Below are 16168 nucleotides of genomic sequence, written 5' to 3'. Positions count from 1 at the left end.
GATTGAGGCAAGAGAGGAAGAACTTTATTAAATTTGTTTACACTTGGTTTGTCTTGCTGATACGTTAATTATTTGTTGGTTTATGAAGCATGTGAACATCTATGTTGTGGTGTTATTAAAGTTTATAAGAATGAGAGGAGGTTGAATCTAGGCTCAATTATAATTAGTGCAGCATGGTTATCTCCGAGCACGATTGTCACAGAGGGTTGTGCGGCTGAAGGAGATTACGGAGATGTGGAGGGGCAAGGCCATGGAAAGGCTAAAAAACAAGGCTGAGAATTTTAAAGTCAAAGGTTTGATTATTTAGGAGGCAATGTAGATCAGCAAGGACAGGGTTGTTGGATGAATGGGACTTGCACGAGTTGGAAAGCAAGAGGCAAATTTTTGGATGACCTCAAGCTCATGGAGGGTAAAATGTGGGAGGCCAAACGAGTGCATTGAATAGTCAAGCTCAGAGGTAACAAAGGTATGAAGGAGGGTTTCAGCAGCAGATAAGCAGATGCAGGGCTGGAGTGAGGCGATGTTACAGATGTGGCAATAGGTGGTCTTAGTGAGATGCAGAAATGTGATTGGAAGCATATTCTGGGTTCAGATATGATACCAATGTTACTAACTGTTTGTTTTGGCTTCAAGTAGTTGCCATGAGGAGGGATGGAGTCGGTGGCTTGGGTGTGGAATTTGTAGTGAGGCAAATGGCTTTGGCCTTCCCAAAGTTTAATTGGAGAAACTTTGTGCTCATTTGGTGGTGGATGTTGATGGTGGGGCATTCAACAATGGTAATGCTGCTGAATGCCAAGGGGGGGGGTGCTAAGATTATCCCTTGCTGGAACTGGTCATTGCCTGGCACTTGTATGACATAAATGTTATTTGTCACTTACAAGTCCAAGCATGAATATGATCCAGGTCTTGCTGCTTACAGGCACAAGCTACTTCATCAAAATGGAGTTGCAAAAGGTACTGAGCACTTTAACATTATCAGTGAGCATCCCCACTTCTGATCTTATGTGCAGGAAAGGTCATTGATGAAGGGGTTGAAGATGGTTAGGCCTAGAACGTTCCCCTGAGGAATCCCTTGAGTAATGTTCTGGGGAAGAAATGATTGACCTCCAACAAATGCAACCATGTTCCTTTGTGTTAGGTATGGCTCCAACCAGTGGAGAGTTTTCCCCTTGATTCCAAATAAGTTCAACTTTACTAGGATTCCTTGATGGCACAATCTGTTGAATGTTGCTTTGATGTCAAGGGCAGCGTCACTCTCCCCTCATCTCTGGAATTCAGCTCTTTTGACCATGTGTGGACTAAGGGTGTAATGAAGTTTGGAGTTGTGGCCCTGACAGAACCCTGACTGAGCATTGGTGAGCAGGTTAATGGAGAGTAGGTTCTATTAGAAAAAATCTTCAGGTGGCAGGCTATGACAAGTGGGGTGCCGCAAGGTTCAGTGCTTGAACCAAAGCTATTCCCAAACTATACCAATAATTTGGATGTGGGGGATTCAATGTCATATTCAGGGGCTTTCAGACAACACAGAATGAGGTGGAACTGTGAGTTGTGAGGAGGATGCAAAGGTGCCTCAAGGGGATTTGGATAAAAATGGCAGATAGAATGCAATGTGGAGAAGTTTGAGGTTATCCACCTTGGTAGGAAACAGAAATACAGAGTATGTATCTTAAATAGTGAGAGGCTGGTAAGTGTTAAACTTCAAAGGGACTTAGTGACTTGTTCATGTGTCACTGAAAGCTAACGTGCAAGTAAGAAGGCAGATGGTATGTTGGCATTTATTACAAGAGGATTTGCGTGTAGGAGTAAAGATGTCTTGCTACAATTACATAGAGCCTTGGTAAGAGCACACTTGGAGTATTGTGGGCACTTTTGGTCACCTTACCTAAGGAAAGATATACTTGGAGAGTGCAATGAAACTTAATTCCTGGGATGGAAGTATTGTCTTATGTGGAAGGATTAAATAGACTGGGTCTTTATTATCTGGAGTTTAGAAGAATGAGAGTTGACCTTATTAAAACATACAAAATTCTTACAGGGCTCAACAGATGCAGGAAGCATGCTTCCCTTGGCTGGGTAGTCGAGAACCAGGGGACCAGTCTCAGAATAAGGGGTAGGCCATTTAGAAATTGAGACGAAGAGGAACTTCTTCACTCAGAGGGTGGTGAATCTTTGGAATTCTCTGTTCCAGAGGGCTGTGGAGGCTCTGTCATTCAGTATGTTCAGCACTGTGATTGATAGATTTCTGCATAATAAAAATAACAAGGGATATGGGAATAGTGCAGGAAAATGGTGTAAAAGTAGAAGATCTACCTTGACTTCATTGAATGCGGAGTGGGTTCGATGGACTAAATGGCCCACTCCTGCTCCTATGTACTTCCATCAGTTTGCTGATCGTTGTCAGTAAATTGATGGAATGTTTATTGGTCAAATAGAATTTGCCGTGTTTTTGTGGATCGCACTTTTTGTCAGGCAGAAGTCAATATTGCAGCGATTCTAGAAGGGCTTAGTCAAGAGTGCGGCTAGTTCAGAATCACAAGCAATCCAGTCATGATATTTGTCGGACCTACAGCCTTTGTTGTATCCAGTGCGCTCAGCTGTTCCTTGCTGTCACATGGAGTGAATCGAATTGGCTGAAGACTGGTTTCTGCGATGGTAGGGACCTCAAGCAGAGACCTGATGCATCAGGCACTCAGCACTTTGAACTGAAGATGGTTGCAAACGCCTTGACCTTGTTTTTTATGCTCACTGGGTGAGATATCTCTTATTAATTTGACACTATTAAACCGCCCTAAAGGTGGCTTTACCCGATAGATATGTGGAGATGAAAAGCTGACACCAGCATATTCTTGTTTGTCATTTCTATGATTCTGTAGTGTAAAGATGAATCTGCATGTTTATGATCCTAGCAAAGCGCTGTGTGAACTGGGCACCAAGGTTAGTGACCCCTGAAGTATTTTTGATCAATTAAAATTGATGGACGAGGATCCCAGTGGAGTCTGCTGACCTCTGTGCCTCACTTTCTGGATATGTGACCCCAGCACTCATCTATGTGCCAGGAGTATGAATTTATTCAGTTCACCCTTTATGAGAAAATGTTTCTCGGACACCATAAATTTATCTTTGCACATACTTCAGCGTGCGTCAATTTGGGAATGAAGGCAGATTGGACCCCAGCCAGGTTTTTTACATTACTTTTGTGCTGTTTTGCGAACCTGTTTTAATAGCTGAGGACAAACATGGAGCTCACCCAATAATAAACAGAACTAACAGATGACGGTGGTGGTCCCTGTTGTACGTTGATGGTCATAGTTCAGTATTATTAAAGTATTTGTTGTCTTAGGTAGTTTAGATAATTCTGAATTGTCCCTCCATGTACCCGAACAGGCGCCAGAATGTGGCAAGTAGGGGATTTATTATTTTTTTAAAATATTTTTATTCTCCTTTTTCACATTTTCTTCAAAATTTACACCCACCAACAATAAACAATAATCAGCAACAAATATGTCAATCCCCAACGATCCCATCCTCCCACCAACCCCCAAACATTAGCCCACATATTTACATAAACAAATGACAAAAAGGAATCAGGGTGTGATGAATGGTTACTGTAACACTGTATCCTTGTCATCGTGTAAGGTGATGTCCCCTTTAAGACTGGGCTTGAAACCCTGGGGAACTCCGCCTCCGGCACCACCCATCTGGGAGCCGTATATAAGGGGCCGCCTTGTGGGCAGTGCAGCAGTTCGCACACATCTCGGCACTAGTCTAGTTCTTAGTTTATTAAAGCCTTCTTTACTGTTTACACTCTAAGCGTCGTTATTGAGGGTACCACACGGGGATTACCCATAGTCACCCTTAATACACACAGCCTCCCATTCCCCCCAACTAATGTTCGATGTTATCCAGTTCTTGAAAGTGCATAATGAATAATACCCATGACTTATCGAACCCCTCCATCCTTCTCCTCAGTTCAAACTTAACCTTCTCAAGAACCAAGAATTCCAACAGGTCCCCTCGCCACGCTAGGGCACAGGGTGGAGAGGCTGTTCTCTATCCCAACAGGATCTGCGTTCGGGCGATCAACGAGGCGAAGGCTACGATATCTACCTCTGCACCCGTTTCCAACCCTGGCTGGTCCGACACCCTGAATATGGCCTCCCGGGGACCCGGGTCCAGTTTCACATGCACCACCTTGGAAATTACCCCCCCCCCCCCTCTCCCGCAATGCTCACACACATCCTCTACTCCTTCAAAGAATCGGCTCATCCTCGCTCTCGTGAGGTGCACTCTGTATACCACCTTCAGCTGTATCAGCCCCAACCTCTCACATGAGGTGGAGGCGTTTACTCTCTGGAACACCTCACACCAGACCCCCTCCTCTATAACCTCTCCCAACTCTTCCTCCCACTTTGCTTTGATCCCTTCCGGTGGTGCCTATCCTCTTCCAAAATAGCTCCGTACACTGCTGACACTACCCCCTTCTCCAGTCCTTTTTTGTCGTCAGCACCTCCTCCAGCAATGTGGAGGCCGGTTCCTCTGGGAAGCTCTGCATCTCCTTTCTGGCAAAATCTCAAACCTGCATGCATCTAAACATTTCTCCCTCCTCCAGCCCATACTTCGCTTCCAGCTCCTTCAATCCTGCAAACCGATCTCTGAGAAACAAATCTTTTAGCGTCTTAATCCGCTTCTCTTCCCATTTCCGGAAATTCCAACTAGGGGATTTTAACAGTAACTTTATTGCAGTGTTAATGTAACCCTACTTGTGACAATAAAAATTATTATATTAACTGCTAGAGACTGTATACACAAGTACAGTAAAGGTCCAGGCTAAGAGCTGTCGTCCTGCTTGCTTCTACACATGGTTCTGTTCAACACTAGGCTGACCCCTAGATGTGAGTCATGTGTTCTCTTACATTAGTGTGTGGATGGTACTGTACTCAGTCCTATGTTGGACCTTCATGTGACAGTCCCTTATACTATAGTTTCCGCTGAAGTTTTGACATATTATGGAGAGACAAATCCTGGTTGTTGTCCAATTATGTTTGGGGCCTATTCTCTGGAAGTCCACCTCTAAATTTCCTCCCCTCCCGTACTCTCTCCTTTAAAAATGTCCCCAAGCTTTTTAGTTCACCCCCTTCCCCATTTTAATCTTTTCTTTCAGAGTTCAGTGTCCGTTTTCCATAGATTTATTTGTGATGTGTATCAGGGTTTTTAAGTATTAAAGGCATTAGGCAAATGTGAGTTGCAAATATTGCTAAGAACTAAAGCATAACTTCTCTAAACAATGTTACTACTTTTGCAAGAAAAACTTTGTAGGAAACATATAATCGAGATTTTTTTCTTTGAGTTGGCATTGATCCTTGTTATGTTTTGCCAACTTGAAAGCAAGTTGAAGTTGTGCCATAAATTTTCTTAAAGTACTGTTGTATAGTAAAAGTTATTTTACTTTCTGGTGTACACCTCCCTTGATATACAGCCTCATTCATTGGCATTTTAGGGCACTGTCTTCTAGACGACGGGATGTTCAGTCCCACCAACAGCGCACCCCAGCCGCAGGTTTCCTGGCGGCAGGGTGGTGGATTCAGTGGGAATATCCATTGACAGTGGTGGGATCGTAAGCTCCCGCTGCCGGCCAATGACCGCCGAGAAACGCGGGGAGGCTAGAGAATTTTGTTCGCGTTTTAGTACCTGTTGGTTTTCACCAATTATCTTCTGGAGAAATTATGTAAATGAGCATGAAATGAATTTAAACGCAATGTAACACAAACCTTCAAACTTTAGCGGCTCATTACTTCCACGCTTGCTATTAAATATGCAGCGAGGAGGCCAATAAAAGGATAACCTTGTTCCTGTGACTTGTAAAGGGAAATAGTTGAAGAAACTTTGTGGGGAAGTGTTACTAGCCTTGACACGGGTCGCAACAATTAAGTGATCATCAGAAAGAGCAGCATAGAATGTTTGTGGCGTTGTCCTCAGAGAGAATCTAAATCCTTCACACTGATGCACCAAATAGGTACTGCAACATTGTAGTGCTGTATTTATAAAGCAGCCATTGGGAACCTCTGAAAGTTACTGCTTATCATTCAGTTATAAGGTCATAAGGGTGAACTCATTGAGGCAGTTCTCCCTGATGTGGAGCCTCGCTCGATGGAAATGCAGGTTGAAGAGGGGGCAAGGAGGTCAGTGCAGCATGTTTGTTGAGGGTTTTCCAACAATTGAAATCCACTGACCTCCCTGCCTCCTGCTCTTGAGTTTCTACGCTAGAGTGCAGCCTCGCTGAACTCCCAATCCAGAGAAAGAAAATCTAACTAAACTACAACCAGCTGAGCTAACGGGTGGAAAGGACAAGGCATCAATAAGGGCAATCGGTATGAAAAAATAGTGTTTTCAGAAAAGTGAAGTTCTGTTACCATTATAACTGGTTGTGAAGAGAGGCAAGCTGGGTTCTTGTCCTTCAGCCTAATGATTCCTTCAGTCACACCATATAGACAGACCAGTGAGAACACTGTGCATATGGAGCAAAGTGCGAGAGAAGTTGGAAGGATTCTGAATACAGTGAAACCGTCCTGGATTGTCCAAAAGCAAGAAGGAAATATCTCCAGAAACAATTTTATTACCAATATTCTGTTCAGTAACATGAGCATATGGCACCATGGGGCTAGGGCCAAACGCACATTGTCCAGATGACAGCTTCGTGAGTGAGTGGAAAGAGTGTCACACTGGCTGGACTTCAGGGATTATACATCCGCATAGACTTCAGTTTTTAATGTGTATGTCAGCACTGATTCCATATTGATGGCAATTCCGGGAAACTTCCTGGATTGACGTAATGCTGGGTTTTGCACCCCATCCAATTTACTCTGCATTGAAGTCACTGGTGCTCTACCTCAGCCTGTAGGTTTCTCACAGGGTAAGTTGGGTTATAATTACTGTTAAGTGTCTCTCTGGCTTATTTGAGTAACTCACACTGGTGCTCAGTGCAGAGTTGAAGAGAGCACAATAGACAAAATATCCTTTTTGTAGCCACTTAATTCCTGTGATTTAATCATAAAAAAGTAGTTTTGTTTTCATAAATAGCACTTTTGGCGCCAAGCTAAATAAGGGTTTCAGAATCTTAATTCCTTTTGCAATTAAATGTTAAAGCTTTCTGCAGCCTCAACATTACTTTATAAGCAAAGGTTGTCAAAACTGTGTGTTTGGGGAACTTGGGCAATCTCTGAAGTGTTTCGTACTGGGGCATTGCCTCATTAAGAGGTCAAGGTTTTGTTCTCTTACTTTCCCTAATTTCTCATGCAATGTATGTACTGTTGTTAAATCTAAAATTCACCAGAACTGTCGATATCAACACTAATTAAAGACTTCTTTTTGATATAAACCACCAGAGTCGACCTATCGCCACCAAGCAACCATTGATGATGAAGCAGTTTCTATGGAAATCTTAGACACAGCTGGCCAGGTAAGTTAGTAACACAGACCACTCTCTGATGTCTTCATTAGACTTGTCACTGTACCCTATTTATTTACTTCCTTGACGATTTTCTCTTTTAATCTATTTTCTGCATGCACGCTTGAAAACTCGTCAGAAGAAGGTATGGGATACTATCATGCATAGCTGCTAGTTATACTCAGAGGCACATGTATGCGCACATGCATAAGTATTCACACATGCATGTGCACTAGTATGCAGTCAGGTACACACAAAGCAGAGCAGGTCTGTATAAATAGGGATGGGATTTGAAGTATGCACCCAGGTTCGAAGACGTGGCCCTTTTAGGATGCGGAGAACTACCCGACCAAATTCACTCATCTGAAGAATTTATGAGCTTCATTCTCTTCAGGGTCTCCCTGCATGGTGGATCCATGGTATTGAGTGCAAAGTTACGTGCTTGCAAATGGTGTTTGTAGCCAAATTTGAGATGTCTACTACACTGCAACAACAACTTGTTTTTATGTAGAGCTTATTTCGTAGGAAGATGTTCCAGACGCACTTCACAATTCGATATCAGCCAACCGTGATAGCCAATGAAGGTCATTTTAAGAGATTGATTTTTAAAAATAGTCAAAGAGGCTGAGTCAGAATGGTTTGGGGAGGGTGTCCCAGAGCTCAAGATTTGCAAGGACGACCCTGGCACCCAGTGGTGGAGAACGAGTAAGAGGCCAGAATTGGAGGAATGTTGTCTTCTCAGTGGGTTGTAGGGCTGGAGGAGGCTACAGAGATGGAAAGGTGGAAGCCATGCAGGGATTCGAACATCAGGATAAGAATGTTAAATTGAAGACATCGATGGACCAGGAACCAAAGTCGTCCAGTGAGTGCAGAGATGATGGAGATAGGGAACCAGGACTTGTCGTGAGATATGGGCAATTGCATGAAATGAAAATGAAATGAAATGAAAATGAAAATAAATCGCTTATTGTCACAAGTAGGCTTCAAATGAAGTTACTGTGAAAAGCCCCTAGTCGCCACATTCCGGCGCCTGTTCGGGGAGGCTGTTAGGGGAATTGAACCGTGCTGCTGGCCTGCCTTAGTCTCTTTCAAAGCCAGTGATTTAGCCCTGTGCTAAACAGCCTCTAGCTCAAGACTGGAATTAGAAGAGTCTAACAAAAGCAAGGATGAGGTGGTCAGTATTATGGAGCTGGAAGTAAGTGGGCTTTGTGACTCCTGCTAGTGCAGAGTTTGATATACATGTTCCATAAGAGAAATATTCCTTTTAGGAAGTACAGTGAGGCTCAGGAGATGCATTTTATTAATTATTCATGAGAACATTGGGTTAACGGGGATTACACGCATCTTGTTTAATTATCTAATCGCGCTCTCTCTCTCTCATCAAAACGAATCACCAGAATTCATTATTGTCATGCGTGAAGACTGATGAGTTTCCTATAAAGAATGGGAACTTTATCAGTCCTTATCAAGTACACATTATTTATTTACTGCAATATTCTGTAATCCTGACGCACAAACCCAGTCACATTTTTGCACTCAATAACTTCAAGGCCATTTTAAATCATGCGGAGATGTTTCTTTCAGTTAAGAGTCTGAAATTTATCTTCCTTAACGTTAAGAGTGTCCTCGAAGGAGTGTCATTTTGTGTGGGTGGATAGGCAGAAACAGGAGCATGCGCAACCGAAAGATGAGGAGTGCAGAGCAGGGCTAGACATTCACTGAAATATTCCCTCTCAAATGCTGTTAAATTAATGCAACCATTCTCAAGTGATTTACCGGATGTAAAAACAACCATTGTCATAGGTTTTAAATTCTTGTGTGTGGCACTTCATTTCAATCTGGAACCTGGTTGTCTTAAATCACTTGAGGGGAGATTACTTGCTTTGATACACGAGGAATGTTTACAGGTCTGTCACAATGGAATTTCACATCCAAAGTATTCTTAGAGATTCTTGTTTGGGTTTGGACTCAAACGCAGCAGTGATTTTCTTTTCAATTAAGTCACAATTTTTACAGCACAGAAAAAGGCCCTTCAGCCTATCTTGCCTCTGCCGGCCATCAAGCACCTATCTATTCTAATCCCATTTTCCAACACTTGGTCTGTAGCCTTGTATACATAAGAACATAAGAACATGAGAACTAGGAGCAGGAGTAGGCTATCTGGCCCCTCGAGCCTGCTCCACCATTCAATGAGATCATGGCTGATCTTTTGTGGACTCAGCTCCACTTTCCGGCCCGAACACCATAACCCTTAATCCCTTTATTCTTCAAAAAACTATCTATCTTTATCTTAAAAACATTTAATGAAGGAGCCTCTACTGCTTCACTGGGCAAGGAATTCCATAGATTCACAACCCTTTGGGCGAAGAAGTTCCTCCTAAACTCAGTCCTAAATCTACTTCCCCTTATTTTGAGGCTATGCCCCCTAGTTCTGCTTTTACCCGCCAGTGGAAACAACCTGCCCGCATCTATCCTATCTATTCCCTTCATAATCTTAGATGTTTCTATAAGATCCCCCCCCTCATCCTTCTAAATTCCAACGAGTACAGTCCCAGTCTACTCAACCTCTCCTCGTAATCCAACCCCTTCAGCTCTGGGATTAACCTAGTGAATCTCCTCTGCACACCCTCCAGTGCCAGTACGTCCTTTCTCAGGTAAGGAGACCAAAACTGAACACAATACTCCAGGTGTGGCCTCACTAACACCTTATACAATTGCAGCATAACCTCCCTAGTCTTAAACTCCATCCCTCTAACAATGAAGGACAAAATTCCATTTGCCTTCTTAATCACCTGTTGCACCTCAAAACCAACTTTCTGCGACTCATGCACTAGCACACCCAGGTCTCTCTGCACAGCAGCATGTTTTAATATTTTATCATTTAAATAATAATCCCTTTTGCTGTTATTCCTACCAAAATGGATAACCTCAAATTTGTCAACAATGACATTTTAAGTGCTCATCTAAATGCTTCTTAAATGTTGTGAGCGTTCCCACCTTTATCACCCTTTCAGACAACGAGTTCCAGATTCCCACCATTGTTTGGGTGAAAAAGTTTTCCCCAAATCCCCTCTACATCTCCTGCTCCTTGCCTTAAATCTATTTCCCTTGGTTATTAACCCTCAACTAAGGGGAAAGGTTCCTTCCTCTCTACTCTATCTATGTCCCTCATTGTTTTATACGCGTAGATTAGGTGCCCCCTCAGCCTTCTCTGCTCTATGGAAAACAACCCCAACCTAACCAGCCTCACTTCATAGCTAAAACCCTTCAGGCCAGGCAACATCCTGGAGAATCTCCTCTGCATCCTCTCTAGTGCAATCACTTCCTTCCATTAACATGGAAAGAATGATTTTTCTCTTCCGCAATTCCGAAGATGCTGGCACGTTGGCACAGTGGTTAGCACTCTGCTTCACAGCACCAGGGACTTGCATTCGATTCCAACCTTGGGTGATTGTGTGGAGTTTGCACTTTCTTCCCGTGTCTGTGTGGGTTTCCTCCATGTGCTCTGGTATCCTCCCACAGTCCAAATATAGTTGGGTTAGCCATGCTAAAATCGCCCCTTAGTGTCCAAAGATGTGTAGGTTAGGTTACAGGGATGGGCCGGGGGAGTGGGCCTGAGTGGAGTACTCCTTCGGAGGGTCGGTGCAGACTCCATGGGCCGAATAGCTTCCTGCATTGTAGGGATTCTATGACTCCCACTGGGCAAGGATCTATGGCCATCAGCTAGCCCTGGTACCTTGCCCAAGAAGCCAAATTTCACTCCCGAGCTAGTGCAGTCTAAACTAAACAAGTACACACTGGCTGTATGGAACCTTGTGTCCTACCAGCTTGTGTAATGAAGTAGTAGGCATACTGCTTGCCAGGATCTGTTCATTGGAATCAATTTTCGGCTTCATCACCAGGGGCACCCTATTAACCCTGCAGCTTAGTAGAATATTTGATTTTTAAAAAATGTATTCTTCCATGAGATGTGGAGCAGCATTTATTGCCCATTCCTGGGGGCATTTGAGAATCAACCACATTGCTGTGGATCTGGAGTCACACATAGGTCAGACCAGGTAAAGGTGACAGATTTCCTTTCCTTTTTTTAAAAATATGTTTTTATTAAGAATTTTTCAATAACAATATTTTCTACCTTACAAACAAACCCCCACCCCCCCCACCCACCGTAACAAAAAAAATGAAAAAAAAACTTGCGTGGCAAGACATGAACATGGCACGTCAATAAGATACAAAACTTTGTACATTGGATTCTCCCCGTACATGTCACTTTCCGGATCATTCATGTGTTTTCTTGCTCCGATGCCGCCCACCCCCCCGGGTTGCTGTTGCTGCTGTCCGACCTTCATCTAACGGTTGCCACCGCCTGTAGAACCCCTGCGCAGACCCTCTCAAGGCAAACTTTATCCTTTCCAACTTGATAAACCCGGCCATATCATTTATCCAGGCCTCCACGCTGGTCGCTTTGCCTCCTTCCACATTAGCAAGATCCTTCGTCGGGCTACTAGGGACGCAAAGGCCAGAATGCCGGCCTCTTCGCCTCCTGCACTCCCGGCTCGTCCACTACTCCAAATATTGCTAGCCCCCAGCTTGACTTGACCCGGACTTTCACCACCTTAGATATTGTTCCCGCCACTCCCCTCCAGAACCCCTCCAGTGCCGAACAAGACCAAAACATATGGACATGGTTCGCCGGACTCCCTGAGCAGCTCCCACATCTGTCCTCCACCCCAAAGAACCTGCTCCGCCTCGCCCCCGTCATATGCGCTCTATGAACCACCTTAAATTGTATCAGGCTAAGCCTGGCACACAAGGAAGAGGAATTAACCCTACTTAGGGCATCAGCCCATAGTCCCTCCTCAATCTCCTCCCCCAACTCCTCCTCCCATTTACCCTTCAACCCCTCTACCAAAGCCTCCCCCTCTTCTTTCATCTCCTGGTATATCGCCAACACCTTGCCCTTCCCGACCCATACGCCGGAAATCACCCTATCTTGAATCCCCTGTGCCGGGAGTAGCGGAAATTCCCTCACCTATCGCCTCACAAACACCCTCACTTGCATGTACCTGAAAGCGTTTCCCGGGGGTAGCCCAAACTTCTCCTCCAGCGCCCCTAAGCTCGCAAATGTCCCGTCAATGAACAGGTTCCCCCATTCTTCTAATCCCTACCCGATGCCAGCTCTGAAATCCCCCGTCCATCCTTCCTGGGACAAACCGATGGTTGTCTCTGATCGGGGACCACACCGAGGCTCCCGTCGCACCACTGTGCCGTCTCCACTGCCCCCAGATCTTTAGCGTTGCCGCCATCACCGGGCTCGTGGTATACCTTGTCGGCGAGAGCGGCAGCGGTGCCGTCACCAGCGCTCCCAGGCTCGTTCCTTTGCAGGACGCCATCTCCAACCTCTTCCACGCCACCCCCTCTCTCTCCATCACCCACTTACGGATCATTGCCACGTTGGCTGCCCAATAATAACCACCCAAATTCAGCAATGCCAACCCTCCTCTATCCCTGCTACGCTCCAAGAACCCCCTCCTTACCCACGGGGTCTTGCTCGCCCACATAAATCCCGTAATGCTCCTGCTTACCCTCTTAAAAAAGGCCTTAGTGATCACAATTGGGAGGCATTGGAATACAAAAAGAAATCTCGGGAGGACCACCATTTTAACCGACTGTACCCTACCCGCCAACGAGAGTGGCAACATGTCCCACCTTTTAAAATCCTCCTCAATCTGTTCCACCAACCGCGACAAATTAAGTTTGTGCAGTGCCCCCCCAGCTCCTAACTACCTGAATCCCCAAGTATTGAAAGCTCCTTTCCGCCCTCCTCAACGGTAGGTCATCTATCCCTCTTCCCTGGTTCACCGGATGGATCACAAAGAGCTCACTCTTTCCCACATTGAGCTTGTAGCCCGAAAAGTCTCCAAACTCCCGTAGGATCTGCATTACCTCAACCATCCCCTCCACTGGATCCGTCACAGACAGCAACAGGTCGTCTGCGTACAGCGACACTCGATGTTCCTCTCCCCCTCGAACCACCCCCTTCCATTTCCCCGACTCCCTTAATGCCATGGCCAAAGGTTCAATTGCTAATGCGAATAGCAGAGGGAACAGGGGGCACCCCTGCCTTGGCCCTCGATACAGCTGGAAATACTCCGACCTCCGCCGGTTCGTGACCACACTCTCCACCGGGGCTTTATACAGGAGCTTAACCCAACTGAAAAACCCTCCCCCGAACCCAAACCTGCTCAACACTTCCCAGAGATACTCCCACTCTACCCGATCGAAGGCCTTCTCCGCGTCCATGGCTGTCACTATCTCCGCTTCTCCCTCCACCGATGGCATCATTATCACATATAGGAGCCTTCGCACATTAGTATTTAACTGCCTACCCTTTACGAATCCCGTCTGGTCTCATTAATCACCCCCGGGACACAGTCCTCAATCCTCATGGCCAACATTTTTGCCAGCAACTTAGCGTCTACATTAAGGAGCGAGATCGGTCTATTCGACCCACATTGCAGTGGGTCCTTATCCCGCTTCCAAGATCAAAGAGATCGTCGCCTCCGACATTGTCGGGGGCAGGGTTCCCCCCCCCTCCCTTGATTCATTGAAGGTCCTTACCGGCACCGGGGCTAACAGGTCTGCATATTTCCTCTAGAACTCCACCGGGAACCCATCCGGCCCCGGGGCTTTCCCTGCCTGCATGCTCCCCAATCCTTTAACCAGCTCCTCCACCCCAGTTGGCTCCCCCAAACCAGCCACCTCCTGCACCTCCACCCTTGGGAACCTCAACTGATCTAAGAATCGCCGCATCCCCTCTTTTTCCCCCTGGGGGCTGGGACCTATATAGTTCCTCATAAAAGGCCTTAAAAGCCTCATTCACTTTCCCTGCCCTCCGTACCGTAGTTCCCCTGCCATCTTGGACTCCATCTATTTCCCTCGCTGCCATCCTCTTACGGAGCTGGTGTGTCAGCATCCGGCTCGCCTTCTCCCCATATTTGTATGTAGCCCCCTGTGCCTTCCTCCACTGTGCCTCTGCCTTCCCTGTGGTCAACAGGTCGAACTCCGTCTGGAGACTTTGTCTCTCCCAAAGTAGTCCCTCATCCGGAGCCTCTGCATAGCTCCTGTCCACCCTAAGAATCTCCCCCACTAACCTCTCCCTTTCCCTGCCTTCTCTCTTCACCCTGTGAGCCCTGATGGAGATTAACTCTCCCCTGACCACCGCCTTCAGCGCCTCCCATACTACTCCCACCTGCACCTCCCCGTTGTCGTTAGCCTCCAGATACCTTTCAATACACTCCCGCACACTTGCTCGTCTGCCAGCAGTCCCACATCCAACCTCCACAATGGGCGTTGGTCCCTCCCCTCCCCCAACTCCAGCTCCACCCAGTGCGGGGCGTGGTCTGAAATGGCTATGGCCGAATACTCCGTTCCCTCCACTTTCGTGATCAATGCCCTGCCCAGAACAAAAAAAATCTATCTGGGAGTAGGCCTTATGAACTTGGGAGAAAAAAGAAAATTCTCTGGTCAAAGGCCTGGCAAATCTCCACGGATCTACCACCCCCCCCCCCCCCCCCCCCCCCCCCCCCCACCTGACCCATAAACCCCCTAAGCACCTTGGCCGCAGCCGGCCTCTTCCCTCTCCTAGATCTGGAACGATCTAATGCTGGGTGTTAAAATCCCCACCCATTATCAAACTCCCTACCTCTAGGTCCGGAATACGCCTCAACATCCGTTTCATGAATCCAACATCATCCCAGTTTGGGGCATATACATTCACCAGTACCACCTCCGTCTCCTGCAACCTACCACTCACCATCATGTATCGACCTCTCTTATCCGCTACTATGCTCTTGGCCACAAACTACACCCCCTTTCCCACCAGTATTGCCACCTCTCTATTCTTCGCATCCAGCCCCGAATGGAACACCTGTCCCACCCATCCCTTCCTTAAACTGACCTGATCTGCCACCTTCGGATGTGTCTCCTGAAGCATGACTACGTCTGCCTTCAGTCCCTTTAGGTGCGCGAACACTCGGGCCCTCTTAACCGGCCCGTTTAGGCCTCTCACGTTCCACGTGATCAGTCGGTTTAGGCGGTTACCTACCCCCCCTCCCCCCGACTAGCCATCTAATCTCTTAGGCCAGTCCCATGCTCGCGCCTCCCGCACCCTCCAGTCCCCCAGGCGGGGGACCCCTGCCCCGACCACCTCTTCCATTTTCAGTTCCCCCTCGGACAGTGCAGCAGCAACCCTAAACCCCCCGCCCCTGCTAGATCCACATCTAGCTCTTTTGCTCCCCCCATATTACTTCCGTGAGTCAGCTGACTTCTGCTGACACCGGCTTCCCCCGCCTTCCCGTTGATCTCCCTGTGTGGGAGTCTCTCCTACCTCCATCCCCCCCCTTTTGGCGCGGGAAAAAGCCCACGTTTTCCTGAGCCAGCCCCGCCCCGTATGGCGCAGCTCCTATTGCGGCCATTGTCCCAGTTCCCTCATCCCCGAGTCTCGCCTCCCTCCAGCACCGACACCCACATTCCCCATCATCATCATCTTGTCTACAAAAAAGAAAAAAGGAAATTTTTGGAATTTTAACCAGGACTCTACCCACATCCCCATCCATCATCCCACCCATGCAATATTCTTTACCTATATTTACAACCCCCTGTACAACCACATCTCCTCAGTTCGAGTCCAGTTTTCCTATCTGAATAAAGGTCCAAGCCTCT

General features: G+C 46.6%; 1 protein-coding gene across 4 annotated transcripts in view; it reads left to right on the top strand.

Moving 5' to 3' along the window:
* Positions 1 to 16168, top strand: part of rerg (RAS-like, estrogen-regulated, growth inhibitor) — a 71483-nt gene that overhangs the window by 48042 nt on the left and 7273 nt on the right. For all 4 annotated transcript variants that reach the window (XM_072471707.1, XM_072471708.1, XM_072471705.1 and 1 more), the window contains exon 4: positions 7383 to 7456. In XM_072471707.1, coding sequence (XP_072327808.1) covers positions 7383 to 7456 — 74 coding nt within the window. The remainder of the gene's footprint in view (positions 1 to 7382; positions 7457 to 16168) is intronic.

Source organism: Scyliorhinus torazame, chromosome 13 (assembly GCF_047496885.1).
Source record: "Scyliorhinus torazame isolate Kashiwa2021f chromosome 13, sScyTor2.1, whole genome shotgun sequence".
Classification (NCBI taxonomy): domain Eukaryota; kingdom Metazoa; phylum Chordata; class Chondrichthyes; order Carcharhiniformes; family Scyliorhinidae; genus Scyliorhinus; species Scyliorhinus torazame.
This window is presented reverse-complemented; position numbering and strand designations above follow the sequence as displayed.